Source organism: Amblyomma americanum, chromosome 5, assembly GCF_052857255.1.
Source record: "Amblyomma americanum isolate KBUSLIRL-KWMA chromosome 5, ASM5285725v1, whole genome shotgun sequence".
NCBI lineage: Eukaryota > Metazoa > Arthropoda > Arachnida > Ixodida > Ixodidae > Amblyomma > Amblyomma americanum.
In genome coordinates, this window is record NC_135501.1 from 51,300,793 (window position 1) to 51,321,772 (window position 20,980).

General features: G+C 45.9%; 2 protein-coding genes across 3 annotated transcripts in view; one reads left to right on the top strand and one right to left on the bottom strand.

The window, feature by feature from the left end:
* Positions 1–5,279: 5,279 nt before the first annotated feature.
* Positions 5,280–20,980, bottom strand: part of LOC144132423 (uncharacterized) — a 29,928-nt gene continuing 14,227 nt past the window's right edge. Inside the window, exons 2-6 of one of the 2 annotated variants that reach the window (XM_077664830.1) lie at positions 12,335–12,499; positions 12,067–12,253; positions 10,526–10,697; positions 9,442–9,590; positions 5,280–8,615 (exon numbers count right to left, since the gene is read on the bottom strand). In XM_077664830.1, coding sequence (XP_077520956.1) covers positions 8,428–8,615; positions 9,442–9,590; positions 10,526–10,697; positions 12,067–12,253; positions 12,335–12,499 — 861 coding nt within the window. In that variant the 3' untranslated portion in view covers positions 5,280–8,427. Of the gene's footprint in view, positions 8,616–9,441; positions 9,591–10,525; positions 10,698–12,066; positions 12,254–12,334; positions 12,688–20,980 lie in introns of those variants that run through there. The other variant, XM_077664829.1, reaches the window with a different exon arrangement.
* LOC144133618 (uncharacterized) lies at positions 18,512–20,564 on the top strand. Its single transcript, XM_077666799.1, has one exon. The coding sequence runs from the start codon at positions 18,512–18,514 to the stop codon at positions 20,387–20,389; it is 1,878 nt and encodes a 625-aa protein (XP_077522925.1). The 3' UTR covers positions 20,390–20,564.

Consider the following 20,980-nt stretch of genomic DNA (forward strand, 5'->3'; position numbering starts at 1 on the left):
TCACATGATAAACTCTGCCAACAAAAGCAAGGCAGACTGCTCCAAAAAGCACAAAAAAAAGACTTTTACAATGCAGTAGCAATGTTGTGTACTGGATTATGCAGTCATATCGCAAGCACTATATGGGCAAAGAGGTAGATGCTTCAATAACTGTCTACAGGATAGCGTGAGCAATTCTGTGAGCGCTCATCTGGACATTCATTGCAGAGACTGCACAGAAAAAGGCAAGAAAAAAATAAAAAAGTCATGTTGCCCTAATTCCAGCCGGTGCCATGCTTAAGCAGATAGGCGCATGAAAATGACGAGAAATTATGAGGCTTACAAAATTCATTGGCGCCAAGACGAATAGCTCTGTGAGAGCAAAACTAGTATTTCTTAAAGATCGAAAGGAAAATGCGCACAGCTGGAATGTGTCACTTGATATGTGCAGAGGTCTTGTAGTGTCAGTCTTGTAATTTTTTGCGTATTTTATAGATTGTTTGCTGCCGTATTTAAGCAGTGGCAAACCCTCAATAAAAATTAGCTGTGGTTTAAACTTTGCTTAACCCTGGTGAGAAGCGAAAGCTTCCTTTGCACGAGTACGTTCACAAACGCCACACACACTGCCGAATGAATTGCCTGTAAAGCGTCGATGAAATGCACTCGTAGCCACGGTGGGCAGATTGTGATGACCTCAGTAGGTCACATGTCCTGTCACGTGACTTTACTGACGCTGCCCTCTTGAAAACCTAGCGTATTGAATTTTTCGCTTCAAAATCAATCCGCCTTTTTCACGACGCGACTGCGCATGCGCCCATCCCCTGGCGGCGGTGTCGCGAAACATATTGGAAGTGTCGCTCGCTCCATTCGAGACCGGCCGTGGAAGTGTACACAAACCGGCTTCCTAAGCGGGGTGCGTTGCTGCAGCCGTCGGGCGCTCAGCGCGACGCATTTGGCGATACCTATGAAATGTGTTGCATACGGCAGCAATGTCCAATATGTAAAGGGAAGTAAACTCGGATTTTTTCGCTTTCCGAGCGCTTCCCGGGGCAGCCTTCGACGCGAAGCGTGGATAAAAGCAGTTCGCCGGCTCGACGATCGTGCCGCCCTTGGGCACCGTCAAGCACGTCAAGACTGTGCGGGAATCACTTTGTGACAGGTACGAACGCGGTACTGTGGTTAAATGCGGGTGCAGTCTATCACGAAGTGTTTTATTCATGGGCAGGAAGGCCTCCATTGTCACCGCGGCACCCAGACTTCGTTCCGGCGCTTTTTGCTTTCTCAAGCAAGAAGGCCAAATGGGCAAGTGCTGTGAGCCGCTTTCAACGCGCGATGGAGCGGGCAACGAAAAAGAAGCTACGAGAGCATTCACGCATGGTGCTAAAATTTTGTCACAATCTCCTATGGAAATTTCCTTGTTTATGCCACTACACCCTGGCCAATCCCCCCGTGTGGGTATGTGCCATGTATTAAGAAGCAGAAGAAGAAGGTGCGTTATGCGTGTGTTCGAATCATATCCATGATGAAGAGCTCTGCGTGGTATCGCCGGAATGGATTAATGTGCGCCTCTCGCGCTCGCCTTTATAGACGCGCATGCTTGTTTAACCTATGCAGCGGTGTGTTGTGGGAAAATACAGTGAAATGCTAGCAGATCTGCTTTGTTGCGAGTACGCTTGTGCTTTTATAGCTCGTGTAGCTATTCTGCAGCGCTTCAACACAACGATTGCTTACGAAAACTGTTGTCCCCAGTCGTTTTCTGTACTACGGCGTGCACGATGTAGCATCCACCTTTCATGAATGGCAGGCATATACAGCGGAAAACGCAAACCTCACTGATCGGGGATATTTCATTGAACATTATGTTCCGAATGTAGCCTTCATCTCTGAAGCGGCTGCCCTTGCTAGCTGGTGTTCGCATCGCATGCCGGATGATCGGAGATACTGAAGAATTTGCTCTTCGGTGGGCACTGCAGCCTGCCTCGGACTTCGCACCAAGCCATCAGTCAATCCTAGAAATTCTCCAGGTACCAGGTGCTGCCCAGGACACGCCATCGTTGACAGATTCCAACAAAACGTGCTCCTCAGCGGCCCTTAGGCCGGCGTGGTTGGGCGCGCAGTACCATACCAGTGAGCTTCCAGCGTTGTACGCGAGGTGGCAGCACAGGAAAATGAAAAAGGCTGATTCTAATCTTTTCGCCGCGTCTGTGTAACCGCCTAGTTCTCGTCTTATGCGCTGTAGCCATGATGAGAAGCCAACATGCTAAGCTTCCACTTTGTGAGCGCGTGTGTTTGAGTCATCTTGTTTCATCCGCGTGGTTTGTACGCTGTAGTCCCTACTCTTCATTACCAACCAGGAGGTCATTACGCATTACGAATTGTAGTTGATTTTAATGCCACAGTAACTGACACGGTGTTGCAGCCGTACAAAGAAAAGAGCAAGTTGAAACTTTGGCGTTTCTTTCTCACCACCCTTGGCGCATGCGCAGACGTGGCTCGGCGCGTGTGCACTGTACGAGAGCATCGGGGAAAGAGCTAGCAGTGGAGTTGTCAAAATTCTATCGATGTCTGCTATCCAGCGCTGTGAGATGCTGCTTCCGACGGGTGGCACAACGGTCTTTAAATGAGGCTTTTTCCATTTATGACTTGGGCATGCGCCTGGGTATGCGCCTAGGGTATGTCTTGGAGAAGAGCGCACAATTTTGTTGCACGCGTGTTCTTAGAAAAGCGTTCTCTCGTCTGACAAGTTTTAGCAACTGTCCGTTATTTTTTGGCGAGAGTGCGCGATATATCGGTATCTCACCATGAAGTAGTTCCCCTACTGTCTTAATTAAAGCCAGATTCTGCCGCAGGCCAAGATGGCATTATATGGCTTGTATCAAAATCCTGCGTTCTGACATCTTTCCTGAGAGTGTGCGTGCATGTGTGTGAGGTGGGAGTGGACTTTGAGTCTTGTATTGTTATTTATCTACTGAATATTTTTGATTAAATATTCATTAAATTATTTTTGTGCGTATTATTTTAGTCTGCACTATTTAAATGTGTTTTTATTGGAAGATTAAAATCTAAAATGAAATGCGCAGCCTAATAAAGATGTAACAGTCGCGTTAACAGAAAAAGCTCCTTCAGCAAAATTTTTTGTTCCGCTCTTTCAATTTTCATTGTCTTGTCTTGTTCGCATATGATTTCACGCTGAGTGCACATGCACGCGAATGAGTGATCGAATGCGTTATAAAATTTAGCGTGAACTGTTTTGAATCTGCTAAATTTGCCGAAGAACAAGCGTCGGACACTAAAGGAATTTGTCAGGAAAGTGATTGGTTTAGATTACAGAAGCTAGAAGCTCTAAAGCTGGCAAGATGTGTACTCGACAATCAGGATGGTGTGTCAATATTCACTTGAAATCATATTTAAACTCTTTAAAAGGTTCAACTACCTCCCATTCATCAAGTCACTATCACTCTTGTGGCTGCAGATCCAATTTTACCAACGCTTGCATTTTCATGAAATGCATTGTTTACCGCACATGCCAAAAGGCTGAAACTGTTCAGATAGGACACAACTCCAGTCCTTTTGTCAGCCAGTCTTCAATGATATGTAACCAGATTGACTTCCTTAATCATTTCTGACTACTGCGAACCCTGCCATTGCGCACACCTGGCTTATCTTTTTCCCCACTTTATTCTTATTCTGGTTCTTCGCTTTTTTTAATTTAGTTGCACATAATTTGTTTTCCAATACACATTCATCCAAAGGACAGTGCTTGTATATTCTCTCCTCTGTCCTCAATTTTCCATACTGCCCTCATATAAATGCAAGTTTCACACACAACGACACATGCTGTCCACAGTAATAGCTGCCAGCAGGCCTTTGCAGGCCTTGCAGAATGCAAAAAAAAGTAGTCTGGCTGGCAGATGCATAAGACGCATTCTTCAGGGCACAAATTAGATGATGCAAGTTAAGCGGACAAGTGCTCGTGCAGCTAAGCCACACTACTAGCAGCATAACACATAATACTTTATGTAACATGCACACATCTAGAAAAACTAGCTGAAAGGCACAACGGTACAATGAATGAACATGTGGCTCATCATCCGAGTGAATGTTTGCATGCGGAACTTCCAGAGGTTGGAATAAGCAATAGCATGCTTGTTCACAAGGATGACACAGAACTCATCAGGCAACACAGGTTGTACAAAAATGCAGAGCAGAATGACACAAGGCAGCTGCCGTAAATAAAACTTGAATAAAAAAAAAGAATTGCAAACCAGTGACAAATGGATAACACACACATGATTTGCAGTCAAACAAGCATCACTGAAGAACATTGTAGACACCTTTTATGTATGAGTAAACACCATTGTTGGTTCTGTACCTATCGTGCCATGCGTTTTATCTCTTCCCTTAACCGACTGCCCTGCAACTCACACCACCTGTATTACAAGAGCTCTGCCTCTAACTATGAATAACTGTCATTTCACATCATTTTCATTTGAGCTCACAATTGGGCTGATCAGGGTTAGAGTCCCTCTAACAATGCAAACTATGTAGGAACAACAGAAAGCACCGCAAATATGTAGGTTGCGCTGTAAAGTGCAAACTATGTCCACGTATCTTCAAATTTTGTCAACACTGCAACTTCTGTCTTTTTTCTTTTGCAACTGTTTGTTTCTAGGCTCTTTAGTAGGTTTATAAGGTTGGCTACTGTATCTGTGCTGTGCTCTTCGAATAAAGCTTCAGCTATACAAGCACTCGTGTTGTGTCATTCCTCATCTTGTTTTCACGTGTTTTATGTTTCTAAGGTGCACCTGCACACTACAAGGCATGCGGCAACCCACGCCAGGAAATGAAAGGGTGGAAAGAAGCACATGAATGCGAAAAAAGCATGTGGGAACATTCCCAAGGCTGTAAGATGCGATGTTGGGAGAGTTGGTTCATAGGATAAGATGGGTTGCACATATCGAACGTTCAGACAGGTGCAAAATTGCCTGGAATATAGGCTTGTGTTGTATTCAACTTAATGCAATAGAAATAAAACACCATATTCGTCAAATTCATAACACACCTCCAAAGGCAAGCAGAAAAATGTTACCCTGGGAATAAAACGGAGGCTTCGGGGGCCACATCATACCAGGAATAAAAGTTGCAGCACTGACAAAGCAGCTTTTTCATAAATGGAACTTGACATATGAAAAGACTGCAGTATGCAAAGCACCAAAACTGCATGCATAAGACGTGCAAGTAGTAAAAAATGAAGTTAGCAAAATCAACGACTGCAAAGATACCACATTCTGAAAAGCAGCTGAAGAAGCAACAAAACGTTCACACCAAGAAAGAACGTAAAAGCTGCACACTTGTACCACCTAGAGTAAGAACTGTTTCACCTCTGGCAAATTTGGACCTTTTGTAAGCATGTGTAGAAAAACTGGGAGAGGCAGCAGCTGCTCAGGGCAGTGAGTTCGCCTCCTCCTAGATTTTCAGCACTAGGATTAGCAATGACCCTCCTTGGCAAACCTCTGCCCCCATTGCATAAACGGCCAGCTCAATATCTATGAAAGTAGTCTGCATGAATCGTCATGACATGAACTTCAAGCTCGATAGCAGCTTCAACTAAAATATTAAGCAAATGCATAAATTTGAAAATTGGCAGCTCCTATAGACTGCACCAGCAATACCAGTGATGCATTGCATCTGCAGCAATCTGAGCAAGCAACTGCAAGCAACCAGCCAGGCACATTGGCCGGCAGCCGTGATCCTCCTCACCCTCAAGTAAACAGGGAACAGACCACGACTCATGCTACACACGGTGTGGTCTCTCAAGCAAACCGGAGACTCGCATCTGGTTAACCTCCCTGCGTTTCCTTTTCATTCTCTCTCTCTCTCTCGTAACCACACCTATGTAGCCTAGACTGAAATAAAACATCAGTTATCCCCATGTTAAATGAGCGCTCAGTTCATTCAGCCATCTAATAATAACAGACAGGCATGCAACATGTGTGTCCGATGCATAAAAGTACTGTCAGCATCTCAGTTATAGAGGAGATTGTACCACCGGTCAGTCAACTTAACTGGCAACACAGCAGAACAATGGTAAGCCTTCAAGCAGAGCTTCATGATTTATCTCAAAGCAACCAGCACAATGAGAGCACTGCCGGACCGGCAAGTAGCACCTCTGACTGTTGGAGGCACAGCATTTCTGGACATTTATAACACTTTGGACTTTTGGGAACTGACAGAAGCAGGGCCACACCCAGAATTTGACTTCATGCATGCACTCGGCCTTCTTGTCGCGCACTTCTCACCAAAATACAATAAACTGAACTGGCGATATGTCTTCCGCTTGCAAACGCAGCACCTGGAAGAGCAGTTTAATAACTTCCTCATGAACTCTAAATTAATTGCGCATGACGGTGGGTTTGGAAATGACGAAAATAAGTTAGTCCGTAACCAGATCTGTGCAATTCATGACAAGAGCATGCTAGTGAACATCCTAAATCTTCAGAGTGTGTCTTGCTGTCTACAGTACAAAATATCACCGAAGTCCACGCTGCACAGAAGCACAACTGTCACACATTTATTAGCAAAAGCCCGAAAGCAACTGGGAAAACTCCTTCGATGGAGATGCCATGAAAATACAAGTACAGCAGAGGAAACCAGCAGTGCAAAAGAACAGCCTGCCCAGCTAGACAGAAAATGTGCATGAAGTGCAAAATGCAGAACCACTTTGTGGCAATATGCGAAAGCAGCAAGTTAGTGGCTGGTGTGGACACTGATAGCGACAAAGAGAAATAGGACAACTTGGCAGTCAGAAGCGAAAAGTACAGCTCAGTCTAGGCACTCCTACAAGTGAATAGAAACAGTTAAGTTTCAAGTACTTAGTGCAGCAGCAGTTGATGTGATTTCAACCAAAAATGTCCATCCACAGCAGCTGTAAGCGTGCTAAGCGACACTGCGGACATGGAATGAATGTGAAGTTTGCTGAAAAGGCAAAGGATGCCCTAGAATGTGTTCGTTGTTGGCGATGAGCTCACACTTCTAATAGGGATCTTTTGCCCACAGGACCAGAAACATCAGATCTGATGACGTAGGCCAGGAGAGGTCTAGTGATCGCAGGAACGGGGGAAAATTGCAGCATGAAAATATGCATCAAACCATAAATGTTAAATGAACCACTGGAACAAGAGCACCACATGCTTCCAGTTCTAAACAACGTCTTTTCAAAACTGCACCTACAAGAGGGATACCGGCAGTTTAGCTTCGAAGAATCAAGCCTCAAAGCCACGTTTCAAATGGCGATTTTGGTTCGGTTTGACCCCGTGAAGTAGTGCTTGTACACTAAAAGCCATAACCGCAATGAACAGTACAGCTGTCTAAAATGCGAGAATGTCACAGATTTTTGCTTGACCTGCCGCTGTGGCTCAGTGGTTAGGGCGCTTGGCTACTGATCCGGAGTACCTGGGTTTGCAACCTGTCAGTGCACGTTAATGATCGCCAGGTGGTCTAAATTATTACACAGCCCTCCACTAGAACCTGTTTCTTCCTTTCTTTTTCCACTGCCTCCTGTTTTCCTTCCCTTACTGGCCAGTTCTGGGGAGCGAGATGTGAGACAGATGCTGTGACATTTTCTTTCCCCCAAAACAACTTTTCAAAACAAATTTCAATTTTTGCTCAAGTACGCTGGCAGCCTTCGAATATCTGTGGGACAGCGCCGGGCCTGGGTTTCAGTTTCTTGCGTTGCAGCGGCACTGCTTCTCTATTGACCACAAACTCGCCACGCTGAATTAAATCCGTGGGGCCAAATGCCTCTCGCAGATACGGGCATGCTTGGAGTCAAAGCTAAACACCGCACTTTGCTGTCGGGGTATCGCCCACTCGCATATCCTACGCTGCTCGGCATCGCTCGCATGCAGAACAGTGAGACCTTTTCCTGCGTACCTCCGTAGCCAAAGTGGCAACCTGTCATGCAGCAAGTATTCGGCATCGCAGGTTTGCGCGTCACGTGCACAATACTCGTTTGCTAACGAAGGCAAAATCAGAAGAGAAAATAGCTGCTCCCACTCCGTCGGCATTCCATCCTGCATGTGGCCTCACGGCCATACAGAAGCTCGTTTGCTCACATCATTTCCCTGAAAGGACTCTTAGCGCCGCCTCCTGGAAGGCGCAGTCAACATATGAAGCTCTCACAGCGTTATGGACAAGTTTTAGGACCATCAAAGCATTGGAGGACTACGGTGGTAGTAAGCGAGAGCAGACCGCAATTTGCAAGCAAACAATTCGATAATTTTGTAAAAAGCAGAAAACCTCAAGCCTGGGATATCCATGCCCCATCAGAATGGCCAAATAAGATTGAGCAGGGAGTTTTGCTCACATCCGCCACATCTTCAGCTTGCTCCACTGGACAGAAAAGCACTCCATCACTACCGATTGCGGAGACTTGAGATGGCTGCGCCACTAGGAGCCACCTCGATGCGCTGAAAACCTCAACAGATGGGCTTGGGCAAGTTCTGTCTTGTCCACTGGATCGAAGTGGCTTGAAAGGGGTGGTGGTGATGTCGACAGTAGCATGCTCGCCTGGACAATGCTGTAGCTGCCATTCTCCATGAGCTCGCCAACAATACTGAAGAGCTGGCTAACGTAACCTGCGTAAAAGAGATGAAAATGAAAAAGCCTATGAGAAAATTGGCGGTGGTTTAGCTCTGGTTAAAGCTGGAGTGACGCGATAGCTACAGTTGGCTGAGTGGAACTTGGTCGCGAGACCAACCACGTAATTAGCCACGGCGCAGCGCCGCCGGTAGCTGCTCCGCACCACCTGACCAACCACGTGACAGCGTGGAGGCGCCACCAAGCTGAAGGCTCGAAATGCTACCGTAATGTAGCTATCGCTACAAAAAATCAATCGTAAGAAACACCGCAAATAATCGAAAATTGGTCCTCTTCCTCAACCTTTGGTAAGTATGCATATATTTTGAGTTCTAAAAAACTTGAGTTTGAAAATGATTACTTTGCAGAGAATTTGCACATCCTAATTTTTTTCATTTAAATGAATTTTTTGCAAATAAATATATTTACTTTCTTTCCAAACGTTCAGGATCCCTGCACAGGAAAACTACGAGTGGTAGCAGCACTGAACTGCACCACTGCAGGTGCTATACTCTTTCAGGCAGCCTCTGCTAAGGCCTTTAAAAAAATGTTTTGTAAGCAGTCAATCAAGAATCACATGCATAATCTACCTGCCTTCCTCCCATACTCGCTTACAGAACTTTATCCAGCGATCAAGGTGACTGTCCCGATAGCATTCTCAGAAGTCAGCATTACTAAGTACACAATTTGTCAAGTGTCAAAACATTGCATACAAATATTGCCATTACTTTACTTAAACACACAAAGAAACAAATACTTCACAGAATGACCACTTCTGTAGGTAATACAAATTTCAGTCTCTTTTTTTACCATTGGTATACGCACCATACGTTGGAGGCTCTTTGTTGGGACACACAACCGGCTTCCCCTTGCTTGCTTTGGGATGTTTTTTCTTCCAGCGCAACGCACCAGTGGCAGTTCTGTCTTGGGCTCTGTCAGCATTTTCATTATAGTGTAATGCTGCCAGTGCTGACCTGCATAGGTAAATGTAGATACACGGAGGCTTACACTTCTACTTAAGCTTCTATCGCAGCAACTATATTACTGATGTCAATGTTACCGTCCACTGAAAGATAAAATGTAAAAGCACTAACAATGTCAATGGACATGCTCCCAACATTTGCAGCGTGATGAAATTAATTATGTGCTGACGCATATTAGCGTATGAAGTACTATGCTATGGCTCAGTACAAAGTGCAACATTGTGCTCCATGAACAGGTTAGCAGAAAAGTTTTTTGAGCATGAAATCCACAAAATATCCCAATAGTCTTGCAGCCAAAGAATGCAGTTGCAAGCAGAATGAGTATGCTCTGCCGTCCCCAGCATCACCTGCCCTGTGCACCCCAAATCTTAAGCAATGCATCCAAATAACAAGGAAATGAAGCTTTACTTATTTTTCCTGTTCCCGAAACTACTGTGGGCACCTGTTGTTTAGTAGCGTGAATCTTCTCTCTGCAAGTTAAGCTAAATTTCCGCATAAACGATCATTATGAGACTTACAGCTCAGCGCTTACTGCTACTGCCACTGCTTATCGCACAGTGTGCACTGTGAGTGAGGATGCATAGATGGCTTTGAAGGCACCACATGCTGTCCAGCTGCATGCATTCCTACCAATCAGTGCACAGTACGCACTATGCTAAATGTATTCATTGCTGGAAGTTGAGGCTGTACCACTGTTTGCAGGTGGCTACACTGCTTCCCTGTGTGCAACCTCTAAAACAGCACTTTCTGTATTTGTACTGCCCTTCATGCACTACCGTGAACATTTACTGCACAAGTTTTGCCACATGTACAGTGTAATTTGTGGAAATGTGCATTATAAACTACACAATGACAATGGTGGCTGTTGGCTTCCTTCATAAAATGACAATAGGTACCTGTACAAAATAGTTACGACTATTACATACCGAGCAGACATCAGATGGTACGAAAAGCTGAAGCCTTTTGGTGCAAACCGGTTGATCACCGAGTGAAACGATTCCAAGCTTGAGGTCTGATAACTTGGCGAGATCTGCCTCAAGTCATCGAGGAACCGCTTGTTGTGGAGAACAAAAGTCAGCTTGCTATAGGCGTCAGTGCCTGGAGGTAGAAAATTATAAATTGTGAGGTTTAACATCCTGAAGTGCCACATGCGCCATGAGAGATGCCACAGCGGAGGGCTGTGGATTAATTTTGGCCACCCCGGGGGTCCCTGGCCATAACATGCAATAACATATAGCAGTATGTGAGGATTACACAACTTCACAGGGCTGAATAAGTGGATTAAAAATATTACCGTAACCAGAAGCCACCCATTAGTTTTGGCCGTCTCTATCACTCTCATTTTGTTAAACTCTGTACACATATCAGAGCCATGAATAATAACATTGGGAAGAGGGGGTCTCCTCTTACAGATGGCCCACATAAAATATTTGAGGGTATCATAACAGTGCAACTACACGACTTTTTATTCTGAAAAGCAGCCCTAAATGTACCTTCAAATATTTTGTTTTGGTGTAGCATAAGTACCTGCATAAATCCATTTCCGAGGCAATAGATCACCATGCTGGCAGCCATCATACACCTTGCCGTGGCCACTGTGTATGTCTTGCACATGATTTAAAATGGATTTCCAAATGGCATTAGTGAGGTCACCATCGCCTGAGCCAACCTTCACAGCAAGATACATGTGGTTGACGATGAATTTCACTCATAGATCAATGACAGCGTAGCCCTTGCTCTTTGAGGCGGCAAGTAACTTCTTTCGAAGCCCTGCATAAACGAAATAAGAAATCATGAAGGATTTCCTAGCGACTAAATTTGATAGTTTGCTTATGCAAACTGTCTGCTTAAGCATGCTCAGCAGAAGACTTAATGCAAACACGATTTCAGTCAAGTGCACTGCTTGAAACATAAAAACATTTTTCACTCAGTTAACAGACTGGATTGTTTTTATTTATGCTTTCAATTCATGCCGGGTTGCATGTTTCAATATACTGTCCAGTAGCAAAAAAGGATGGAAGGGCGGTGTCTCTTATTCCATGATTCAATTCTTATTCTACCTTCTTAACCAAGTTCTCTTGGCGCGATACAAAGCTGCAATACCAGTCAGTCAATCAGTCTGTATGCTTGGCACAATACCAGGAAAATAAGCTGCTGAAATGTTTGAAAATGCTTGGTCAGTTAATTTGCATTATGTATTTGCAACATGAAAGGCTAGGTGTCTTGCGCTGTTTGGGATACTGTGCTATACAGTGATGCTGAAGCTGTCCCTTGAAGCCTCAGGGGCTCTGATAAACATTCAATAGCTTTGAAAGCCCTTTGATTCAACTGCGACCTTTGACTGTAATCGCTATTTTGGGAAAATAAGAGAGCTATTCTCACAACTTGACAGTGGTGCTGTAGCATAGTTGTTAGAGCTTAATTTCTGCCCAGGAACATTGGCCGTTGCATCCAATTGCGTGCTTACCTTTGCCAACATGCCAAACATCAACAAGGTGCGTGACATCTGGCTGCTCTTTCTTCATGTAGGAGCGCACTTGGGTGTGCCGGTCCGTGACGAGTTCGAGGGCCTGAACATTGCTATCAGCAAGAAAAACAAGTCCTCTTTTCAGGCCCTCGAGCTCCATCGCGCCACTGCAGCTGACTTCATTGGACTGCAGGAGGAAGTGAAATAAAAGATAGAAATTACAGAGACGGTAGGCTTTGAACATGAGCAATGAATAATGCTGCATTACCTGGACAAGCTGAAAATCAATCAGCCGGTTGATGGTTGTGTCCATAAGGGAATATGTCCCATATTTAACGCAGTAGCCCGGTGAATCAGCCCGGCTGTCCCCCGCCAGCTTGGCCCAAGTTGTCCTCAAGTGGCTCAATGAGACCGTTCTTTCTTGTTCCGAAAGCTGGAATGAAAAGTATACAAATATGCATGTACACATGCATACCCATGCATAGCTGTGGCCAGAATAAAAATCTTGCTTTTGTGACTATTTTTCACGAGTTACCATGAGGAGATAGGAAGGCTTCTTATATATGTGCAAGCAAGCAAACTCCATTTGCCAGCATAAGTATTAGGTGCCAGGTAATAACAGAGTAAGCTGTGAGAATATAATTAACAATGCATGCTTCTTGTTATTATGGCCATGACTACATATGCACACTACTGCAAAAATCATGGCAATAAGAACAAAACAAAGAGGAAGAACTGTAAAGAGATACTAGCGATACATCCACAGTGCAAAGAAAAATAGCAGAACCTAAGAAGTATGCAATATAGACTTGACAAGATTTTAAACAGATGAGTGTTTGCAAGAACATCTGAGAAAAAATTTTGCCCCTATCCAGGTTCTCGATTTATCATACTTCTCTATTTTCCAGGCTATAGCCTGCGGACTATACATTTATAAGCTAACATTTTGCTATGTGCCAACTATCTCTGTGTGGACTGTACATATTGTAATTATATAATTCGACTCTCAGAGCTGAAGATGTCTACCGTGGCTTCCAAAGTAAAAAAAATACCTGACTATGCCTGCCACATTTTACCGTGCTAAATCACACAGCAACCAAGTCTGATGTGCAGTCAGCTTTGATAAGCCCCGCAATGTTGTTCGTAACGGCTGCTTTTCATTGTTTAGATCTTCAATGCACAAAACATTGATGAATGTCCTTCGTGAAGGACAGTTACGATGACTCCTGAAAATTGGTAGGGGTCCAACTTAGCTAAACCGAGCAGACGTATGAAATGAGGTGGTGATTCTTCAATTGCAGGAGGCACTTAAGCTCCGCCTGAAGGCCATGACAGGATGTATTTTGCGGTTTAATGTTCGTATATGCAGAATTGCTGATTCTCTACTTAACGCTCATAAATGACGGTGAGTCTTCGTGGCCCCACCAGCGCAGCGGGGTAGTGGTTAAGTGATGAGCCACTGCACTGGCAGGTGGCTGCTCCTATCACGGCCACCCGTAGGGATTGTGTGACCCAAGTTGTTCAAGGATGCACTGACGGTACCCTCTTGAAAACCTAGCGTAGTGAACCTTTCGCTTCAAAAGATGAACAGCCTTCACACCAACATTCAAGCTCAGTTTAGTTTAGCGTGCACCCGCATTAAAGTCAAACCAAGCAGCGGTGAAAGAATTCGATACATGAAAAGTGCACGGATTAGGCTGTGTTCCTGTAAAATCCGAGGGAGATGTCTGCACTGAAAAAAAAGCATAGACATGGAAGACACTAGTTGGGCCAAACTTCAATGAAAAGCTATCAGTGCGAGCAGGACAGTCGCAAAAAGCAGAGAATCTGGTATTGACCATTAAAATAAGACAGGTCGCCTGTACTATGGTTTCTGAATAATGCAAACAGAAATTCAAGGGTGGTGTGTCGTAGCATGCTTAGTTTACGAAAAGGGATTGGCTGTGTCTTCGACAGTACCTGACGGCTGGTCAAAGTGAGCCTGAAGACTGGCACGAGAAGACTGGTACTGATTGTGTACCGCTGGCGGGTAATTTAAAGAAGATATTTCCAGCCTAAAATTCGCCTCGCTGTGGGCTATACACAAGCTGCACACTATGTAAAAAAAATTTTCTTCCTTTAAGCCAAAATTTACCCGTGCAGACTACAAGACGTGTGCAGATTATAGTCCAGAAAATTGGGTACTCCTAATTGGTCAATACGTCATATAGGTTGACCCCCTAAAATTAGGAACGAAAAAACAAATAAAAATGTTGTAATGTAATGGTCAACCGACAGAACCTCTGATCTGTCAGCACCACATACCAGAGCTGCAGCAACACTATGAAAAACATCGCTGGAAAGGTGCTCCTGCGGCTTTCTTCACTATCTCGCGCACTTTTCATCCCAGAAATTATGTTCTGTCACTCAATTATTTGGCTCTTAAACGTACACGATGAAACTATGAGCAGTGCTGAATAGTCACCCAAATGCATGACATGCTGAGAGTGTTACGACATTGCTTCCAAAGTGCAATGAGGCTCCATTTTTACCTTCATATCAGCCCTATTTGAGAACCTTTTAGCAGCTGTTGTGAAATAGAAGCATGTAAAATCCTTCCCGCCATAATGGTGGCTGCCAGAATGCATGATTTCTTGGGATTGTTCTTTTTTTTTCACTAGTCAGTTGACCAACGAGTTTGGAAAGTGAGATTTAGTAAAAAAGGTCGGCATATAAGAGCAAATTCAGTGCGATTGAAGAAATGCAGGCATTCATGAATTAAACATGCAAACCTTATGCACAGCTGGGATCAAGATGCTTTTCTGAATCCGATCATAAGTTCGTTTCGAGAAACAGCAGATGCCAGCTTTCTCTATGAATCGCAGCGACTGCGTCGGGCTGCCTCCCGTGAACAAGATAGCAGCAGCCAAGAGCACATTTCCGTGGGCAATGCGCATCTTAGTGGGCTGACTGAACCATTTTGTGGTGTGCATATTCGGGCACGTTATTGTGACGATGACAAGGCACCCAATGACCTGTGCGCACAGAGAATGAGATAAAAAAAGGAGGATATGAAATAGCAGTCCGATACTGTCATGACAGAGCAAAAAGAAATTTTTTTCATTTGTTGACCACGCCACAGAATGTATTTGCACAGAGTCCTAACCGGGACATTTTCCAAGGAGCCCGAAAACACTAAGCGGAGTGAAGCAATACTGTGCATGCGAACAGTGGACTAATTGATTCGCAGTGCAAGCTAGCAGCAGAGGTGCGTGCACCTCACCCATCTTGCAGTTTAATGTTTTATCGCCCACACGGGTCAATTCATGCAGCTCCCATCCATGTTTGTAACGGGTGCTTTTAATTATACGTACAAAGATTTATCTCTGACACGGATCCTTTCAAAATGGTTTGTCTTTGGTACCTGCACTTTGTGCTTCATCAATAATGAGACCAGTTTCTGAGTGCGTGCTCGTGTACCCACCATGGTTCAGGCTTCGCTTTGGGGCAATTCTTCAGCCACTGAATCAGGGCGTGCTAGCAATTAATTCTTTAATGAAGCATTAAAAGTGCCCCTGAGAAGCACAGATACAAGGAGCACCGCCCCACTTGTGCTGGCAATAAGGCAAGCGTCAATAGGTTCACCATACCATCCCTACCTGCATGCACTTCTGCTTATACAGTCCAATGGCAGGTAACCCATCTACCGCTCACAAGCTCCAAATTTCTTTCTAGAGATTGACAACGAATGGTGGAACTGGTGCAGCACCCGACCAGTTGCAGTAATTTACATGCCTTTAGAGACGACTGCGCAGGGTGGTGGCATTCCCTTCAGAAGTTGGTCAACTGCAGCAAGCAATCCTCACAGACAATAAATTTACGAGCAGTTGATGGTACAGGGGCCGACCTGCAAGGCAGTTTGGTATTGTCATGCACATAACGAAAGGATGTGCACAACGTATGACTACCATAAAGCTCAAGAAAAGATAGTATGCAGTGGCTACTGTGCATATAATTGCCTTCCAAGGTTGTTGCTAAACAAAGCTTGTTTTGAAGCAACTGCACCTAAGAAAACACCAAAAAAAGTACATGCTCCACTAGATTTAACACACTTACGCTGCTGAGCTGTCTAAGCTCGGCTGGTAGGTGGTGTCATGTGGATCATCATCAGATGTCAGAGACAAGTCTTTACATTGTGGTGATGAAGACCGTCGTCCCGTCTCCTCTTGGAACATAATGTCTGCGGCTGTGAGTTCAGTCTGACAGTCTGCAATTAAGAAAATTAGAGAAAATATGCAGCTTGTGAACATGGTAACAGTAAACTGCTAGAAAGGTGAACGTGCATCACAAGCGAGCAGACAGCATAGTGTAAGAAATGCATTATGTTTATTTACATCAACTGGCCAAAGCAGACGGGAAATCACCCTCTTGTTGCATATTTGTAGTTTCACACCACAGGTGCATGTGACAGCTGTTTTTTTCCTGCAATATTTTACTCTTGTTTCGAACTTCTGGGCATACATTGCACTTCAATTCTTGAGGCGACTCCCTAGCAACAAATACCTGAATAACTTGCTAATTTTCCGTTAGTTTTTAAAGACAAACTTAGGACTGACATGCTTGCTAACAAAACGGTGCTCCTCAAGCAACAATAGACATGAACTGTGATGAGCCCAAACGAAACCTCACATTAGTGCACTTGAAAATTCTACACCACACTACAATCAAGTAGTGTAACATAGATAAGTAACTGCAAGTACATTTGGTTCATGTGTTCATATATCACGGTGCATGCACTGCAACATGCTTCCTTGAAATGAAAAAACAAAACAGAGAAATGCTCTTTTTCATACATACCAGCTGTCATTGTTGCATCTGCTGTTCGCACACCAACACTTCTAGTTTTTGGCGTGAATGCCACTTGGGTGGACTTCAATGCCACTTGCACTGTGCACTGCGTCGGAGCATCACACTTGTCAGGTGGAGTTTGTGCGGGCACTGTGTGTGCCAGTGATAGTGTTTGACAGTTAAACTCGAGTGCTAAAATGAAAAAAAAATTGTGCATGACAGCTGAATGCAAGGGTACAATATATATAATCAGGCATTTACGCATATATCAGACATTCTTTACTATGACAGCAGAAAATTTTCTAAAATGTCAAAGTGCCTTTTTGGCAGGCCAGTCATACTCTATATGGGTGTATGTTTCTGTACCAAAGGTACAATGATGGAAATCAGTCTGTGCTGTATGAATGAACGTCAAGAACACGAAGTCAGCTTGGGCTGGAGCTGCTAGGCTTTTCATCACCAGTTATGTGGGTTAAAATATATGCTTGGGAATGTAAGAGAGAGAGGAAACCATCAATATTTTCGCCTTCGAGAGTGGCCCTCTCAATTCAGAAACACCGCGTCTAATGGAATGTCCCGCGCATGGCAGGCCAGCAGAATCAAGATAGCCAGATTACGAAGGGACAGCCAGTGCTTCCAAGGCGCTCTACTAGGTCGCGAAGATCAGAGCACGGCTCGATTGTGTTCGCGCCGTTTTTGTTTTGCGTGCTTTCCTGCGCTACCACGACACTGAGGTAAGCATCCAGCCAGAGAAATAGTTATACAGCAGCACGAAAGAACCCAAGCCAACGAGTTTGCTCGAAGCCGAGTAGTCCAACGTCGACAATTGCAACGTCTCGTCCATGCCTGCGATGTCACTGCAGTCGGCAAGGCCGTTAGCATCATCAACAACGCACTGCGCAAAATTTGACAGAACTCGGAATTGTGGCCTTCACTGAGCCGCACCACACCATGCACGCAGACACCAAGAATGTATGCGGCACACAGCTGCCGCTTTGGCGATGTTGGTCCAACTTCTTGATCCTTGGCAGCGAGAAGACGCAGGGCGGCTGCGCGGTACAAGGTCGGCACGGTGCCAGGTCTCAGAAAGCGCTTCGTTGCAATACCAAAGCTAGCGAGGTATGCTGGATTGAGCTGGTAGCTGCTCAACTCGAAGTGCAACGAGTATATTACGCTTGACTTGCCCGGTGTCCAATACAGGCGCCCGGTGGCACGCACAAAGTTTATCCACGCTTGCCTCTGCGCAGCATCACGGGGAAACTTGTGAAACGCAGCTTCGGTACCTGTCTTACTGTGGCAGGAGTCCACGACGCAGGTAAACGAAGGCATGGCGATTAGCGCTCCACGAAGCCACTGGGCACAAACAAAGCTGTACAGGCAGGCAATCACGCTGAATGGAGACAACGGCAAACTGTGCAAGTTCGGCAGCTGCCTTTGTTTTGCCTACGAAAAACGTGCAATAAAAGCAGCGCTACGCTTGCGGCTGGACTACCACTACACCGTGCCAGTAGTGGTTGCCTGATTACGAACCGTCGGTTCGTCGAGCGTATAGTGAACTAGAATACTCTCTAGTGGCGCGAGCGGCGAGGCGCAGGCGAGCCGTTTTCTAACAGACGCCATGAGATGGCGCCACCGCGGTCCAAACTCGAGAGAACAGCTGGCCGAGTTGTTTACCACCATTATTAACGGCGGAGACATACCCGAGGACTGGCGCAATGGCAGGGTGGTGCTCCTGCTGAAGCCCGGCGGTAATGCGGCCCACATCGGCGACTACCGGGCACTCACGGTCACTAGCGTGGTGTACCGAGTTTTCATGCAAGTCTTGAAAGCGTGGATCAGCGGATGGGCAGAATCAGCGCACGTCCTAACGGAGCTGCAGAATGGGTTTCGTCCGGGCAGACGGCTAGAAGACAACCTCTTCGTACTCACCAGCTGTACAGAAATTGCCAGGAAGGAAGGCAGGAGACTCATCTGCTGCTTTCTGGACGTCGAAAAGGCCTATGATAACGTCCCGCACGAAACTCTCTTCCATCGCCTTGGTACTCTGGGAATGGCACCACCACTTCTCGAGACGATAAAGAGGTTGTACAGGGAAAACGTAGTCACAGCCGTTTTTGGCAATGTGCATTCGGAACGGGTCTACGTACACAGGGGGCTTCGGCAGGGATGTCCATTGTCTCCCCTCCTCTACCTCCTGTATGTGGCCGGACTGGAAAAGGCACTCCTGCAGGCAAACCTGGGATTCGGCCTTAAGTACAGCACCACAGGAATTGACAACTCCAGCCGACTGCCGGGTCTTGCCTTTGCTGATGATTTGGTAATCATGGGAGAAAACACAGAGGATGTGCAAAAAATGCTAGACATTTGTGCCGCGGAGCTGCGAAGCCTTGGCCTCAAGTTCAACCAGCGAAAATGCAGGGTTGTTCAGCTGGCAGGCGAGGCGAATGATCAGCTATCGCTGACGTTGAATGAAGAGACCCTGACAGTCGACAGATCGTATAAATACCTGGGCATAAATTTGTGTGCTGAGACTGACATGTTCAGACTGCACGAGGCTAAGGTCCGTCAATCTGCACTTCGAGCGCAATGCATCCTCCGACGTCGGTGCCTGTGGGGGTGCCACCAGTACACCATGGTCCGCGACCTCTGGAAGCTCGCGCACGTGCCAGGACTCACATTCGCCAACGCGGTGGTCTGCCTCCCATCAGCCACCAGAAATTGGTTAGAGCGCAGACAAACAGAGGTCGGCCGCACTGCAGTCGGATGTCATGGACGGGTGGCCAATGCAGCCATTCAAGGCGACCTGGGATGGTCTAGTTTTGAGGCAAGGGAGGCATGCAGCAAGCTGGAGTACCGCGGTCGACTGCAGTTCATGAGCCACAACCGATGGGCAAGGCGGGTCTTTGAATACCTCGCTGCGACATGCCTACGCACTACATGGGTGAAGCGCCTCCACAAGATAGAAGGCAAGTATGGACTTTTCCAGACACCCATAAGTGCCGAATCGGCAACGGCATGGAAACAGGAGGCAAGGAGACGGGTCCAGGAAAAAGAGAATCGCCAATGGCTGCAGGCGCTCGCGGAAAAACCGACACTGGCAGTGTACCGCGAGTGCAAAAACAGCATCGGACCTGAAAAGATGTTTGACAACGGCCTGGGTAGCGCATTGCTGTTTGAGGCCCGTGCCGGAGCGCTGCGAACACTGGTGTACCGCCGTCACTTCGACGCAACACCAGAAGCACAGGCAGCAATATGCCGAGCGTGTGGCGACGCGGAGGAAACCATCGAGCACCTGGTGATGTCGTGCCAGAGACTCCATCCAATGCCGACAGAGGGCACCACATTCCCACAGGCGCTCGGGTTTCACGGTCCTGCAGTGGACGACGAAGGAGACAGCTCCAAGGTCAAAAGCGAGGGGGTGCTGCGAACCAAGCGTCGACTAACTCTTTGGTGGAGCACTGTGTTTAAAAGCGCGAAGCCGCAGAGTCGGAAGTGAACGAGGTCGACGAGCGAACCCCCCCCCCCCCCCCCATCCACCTCCTGACTTTAGCCTTTGCGTGTTTTTTTTCTTCTTTTTTTTTTCTTCTTTTTCCTTTTTTTGTGCGTTTTACCTTTATTTCTCTCCTGGTGTGCTTCCATCTTCTTGTTTTTTTGTTTTTTTTTGGCCGGGTGCCCAACCTAGTGGTGCCCACCCGTTACAAAGGGCAAGGCCTCAGGTATCTATCTATCTATCTATAGGCACAGGAATTCGCGTAGTTTTGAAAAGGTCGTCTGTCATCTTGCGTTTTTCATCTCATTTACTAATAAGAATCGCTCATTTATTACTTCTTGCTGTACTCCGCCTGTCAGTTACAGTGACTAGGCTTGTTAATTATTGAAACGCGTCCGAAAACCACGTACCTAAGCAAGGATACAACATTCCTACTGTCGCGTCGTCTGCTAAACTCCGACTTGCAGAGTGATTTTTTGGCGCAAAACACCATCGCAGAATGACAAGCGGTCACCATGACATACAGAGCAAATTATTTGCGCGACCATTGCTGTGGTTTGAAGATCAAGACCCGAAAGCAATGCCATTTAGTGTGTG

Bases quoted from the DNA above. Each gene is read 5' to 3' on its own strand.
- LOC144133618 (XM_077666799.1), top strand. From the start codon at position 18,512: ATGAGATGGCGCCACCGCGGTCCAAACTCGAGAGAACAGCTGGCCGAG.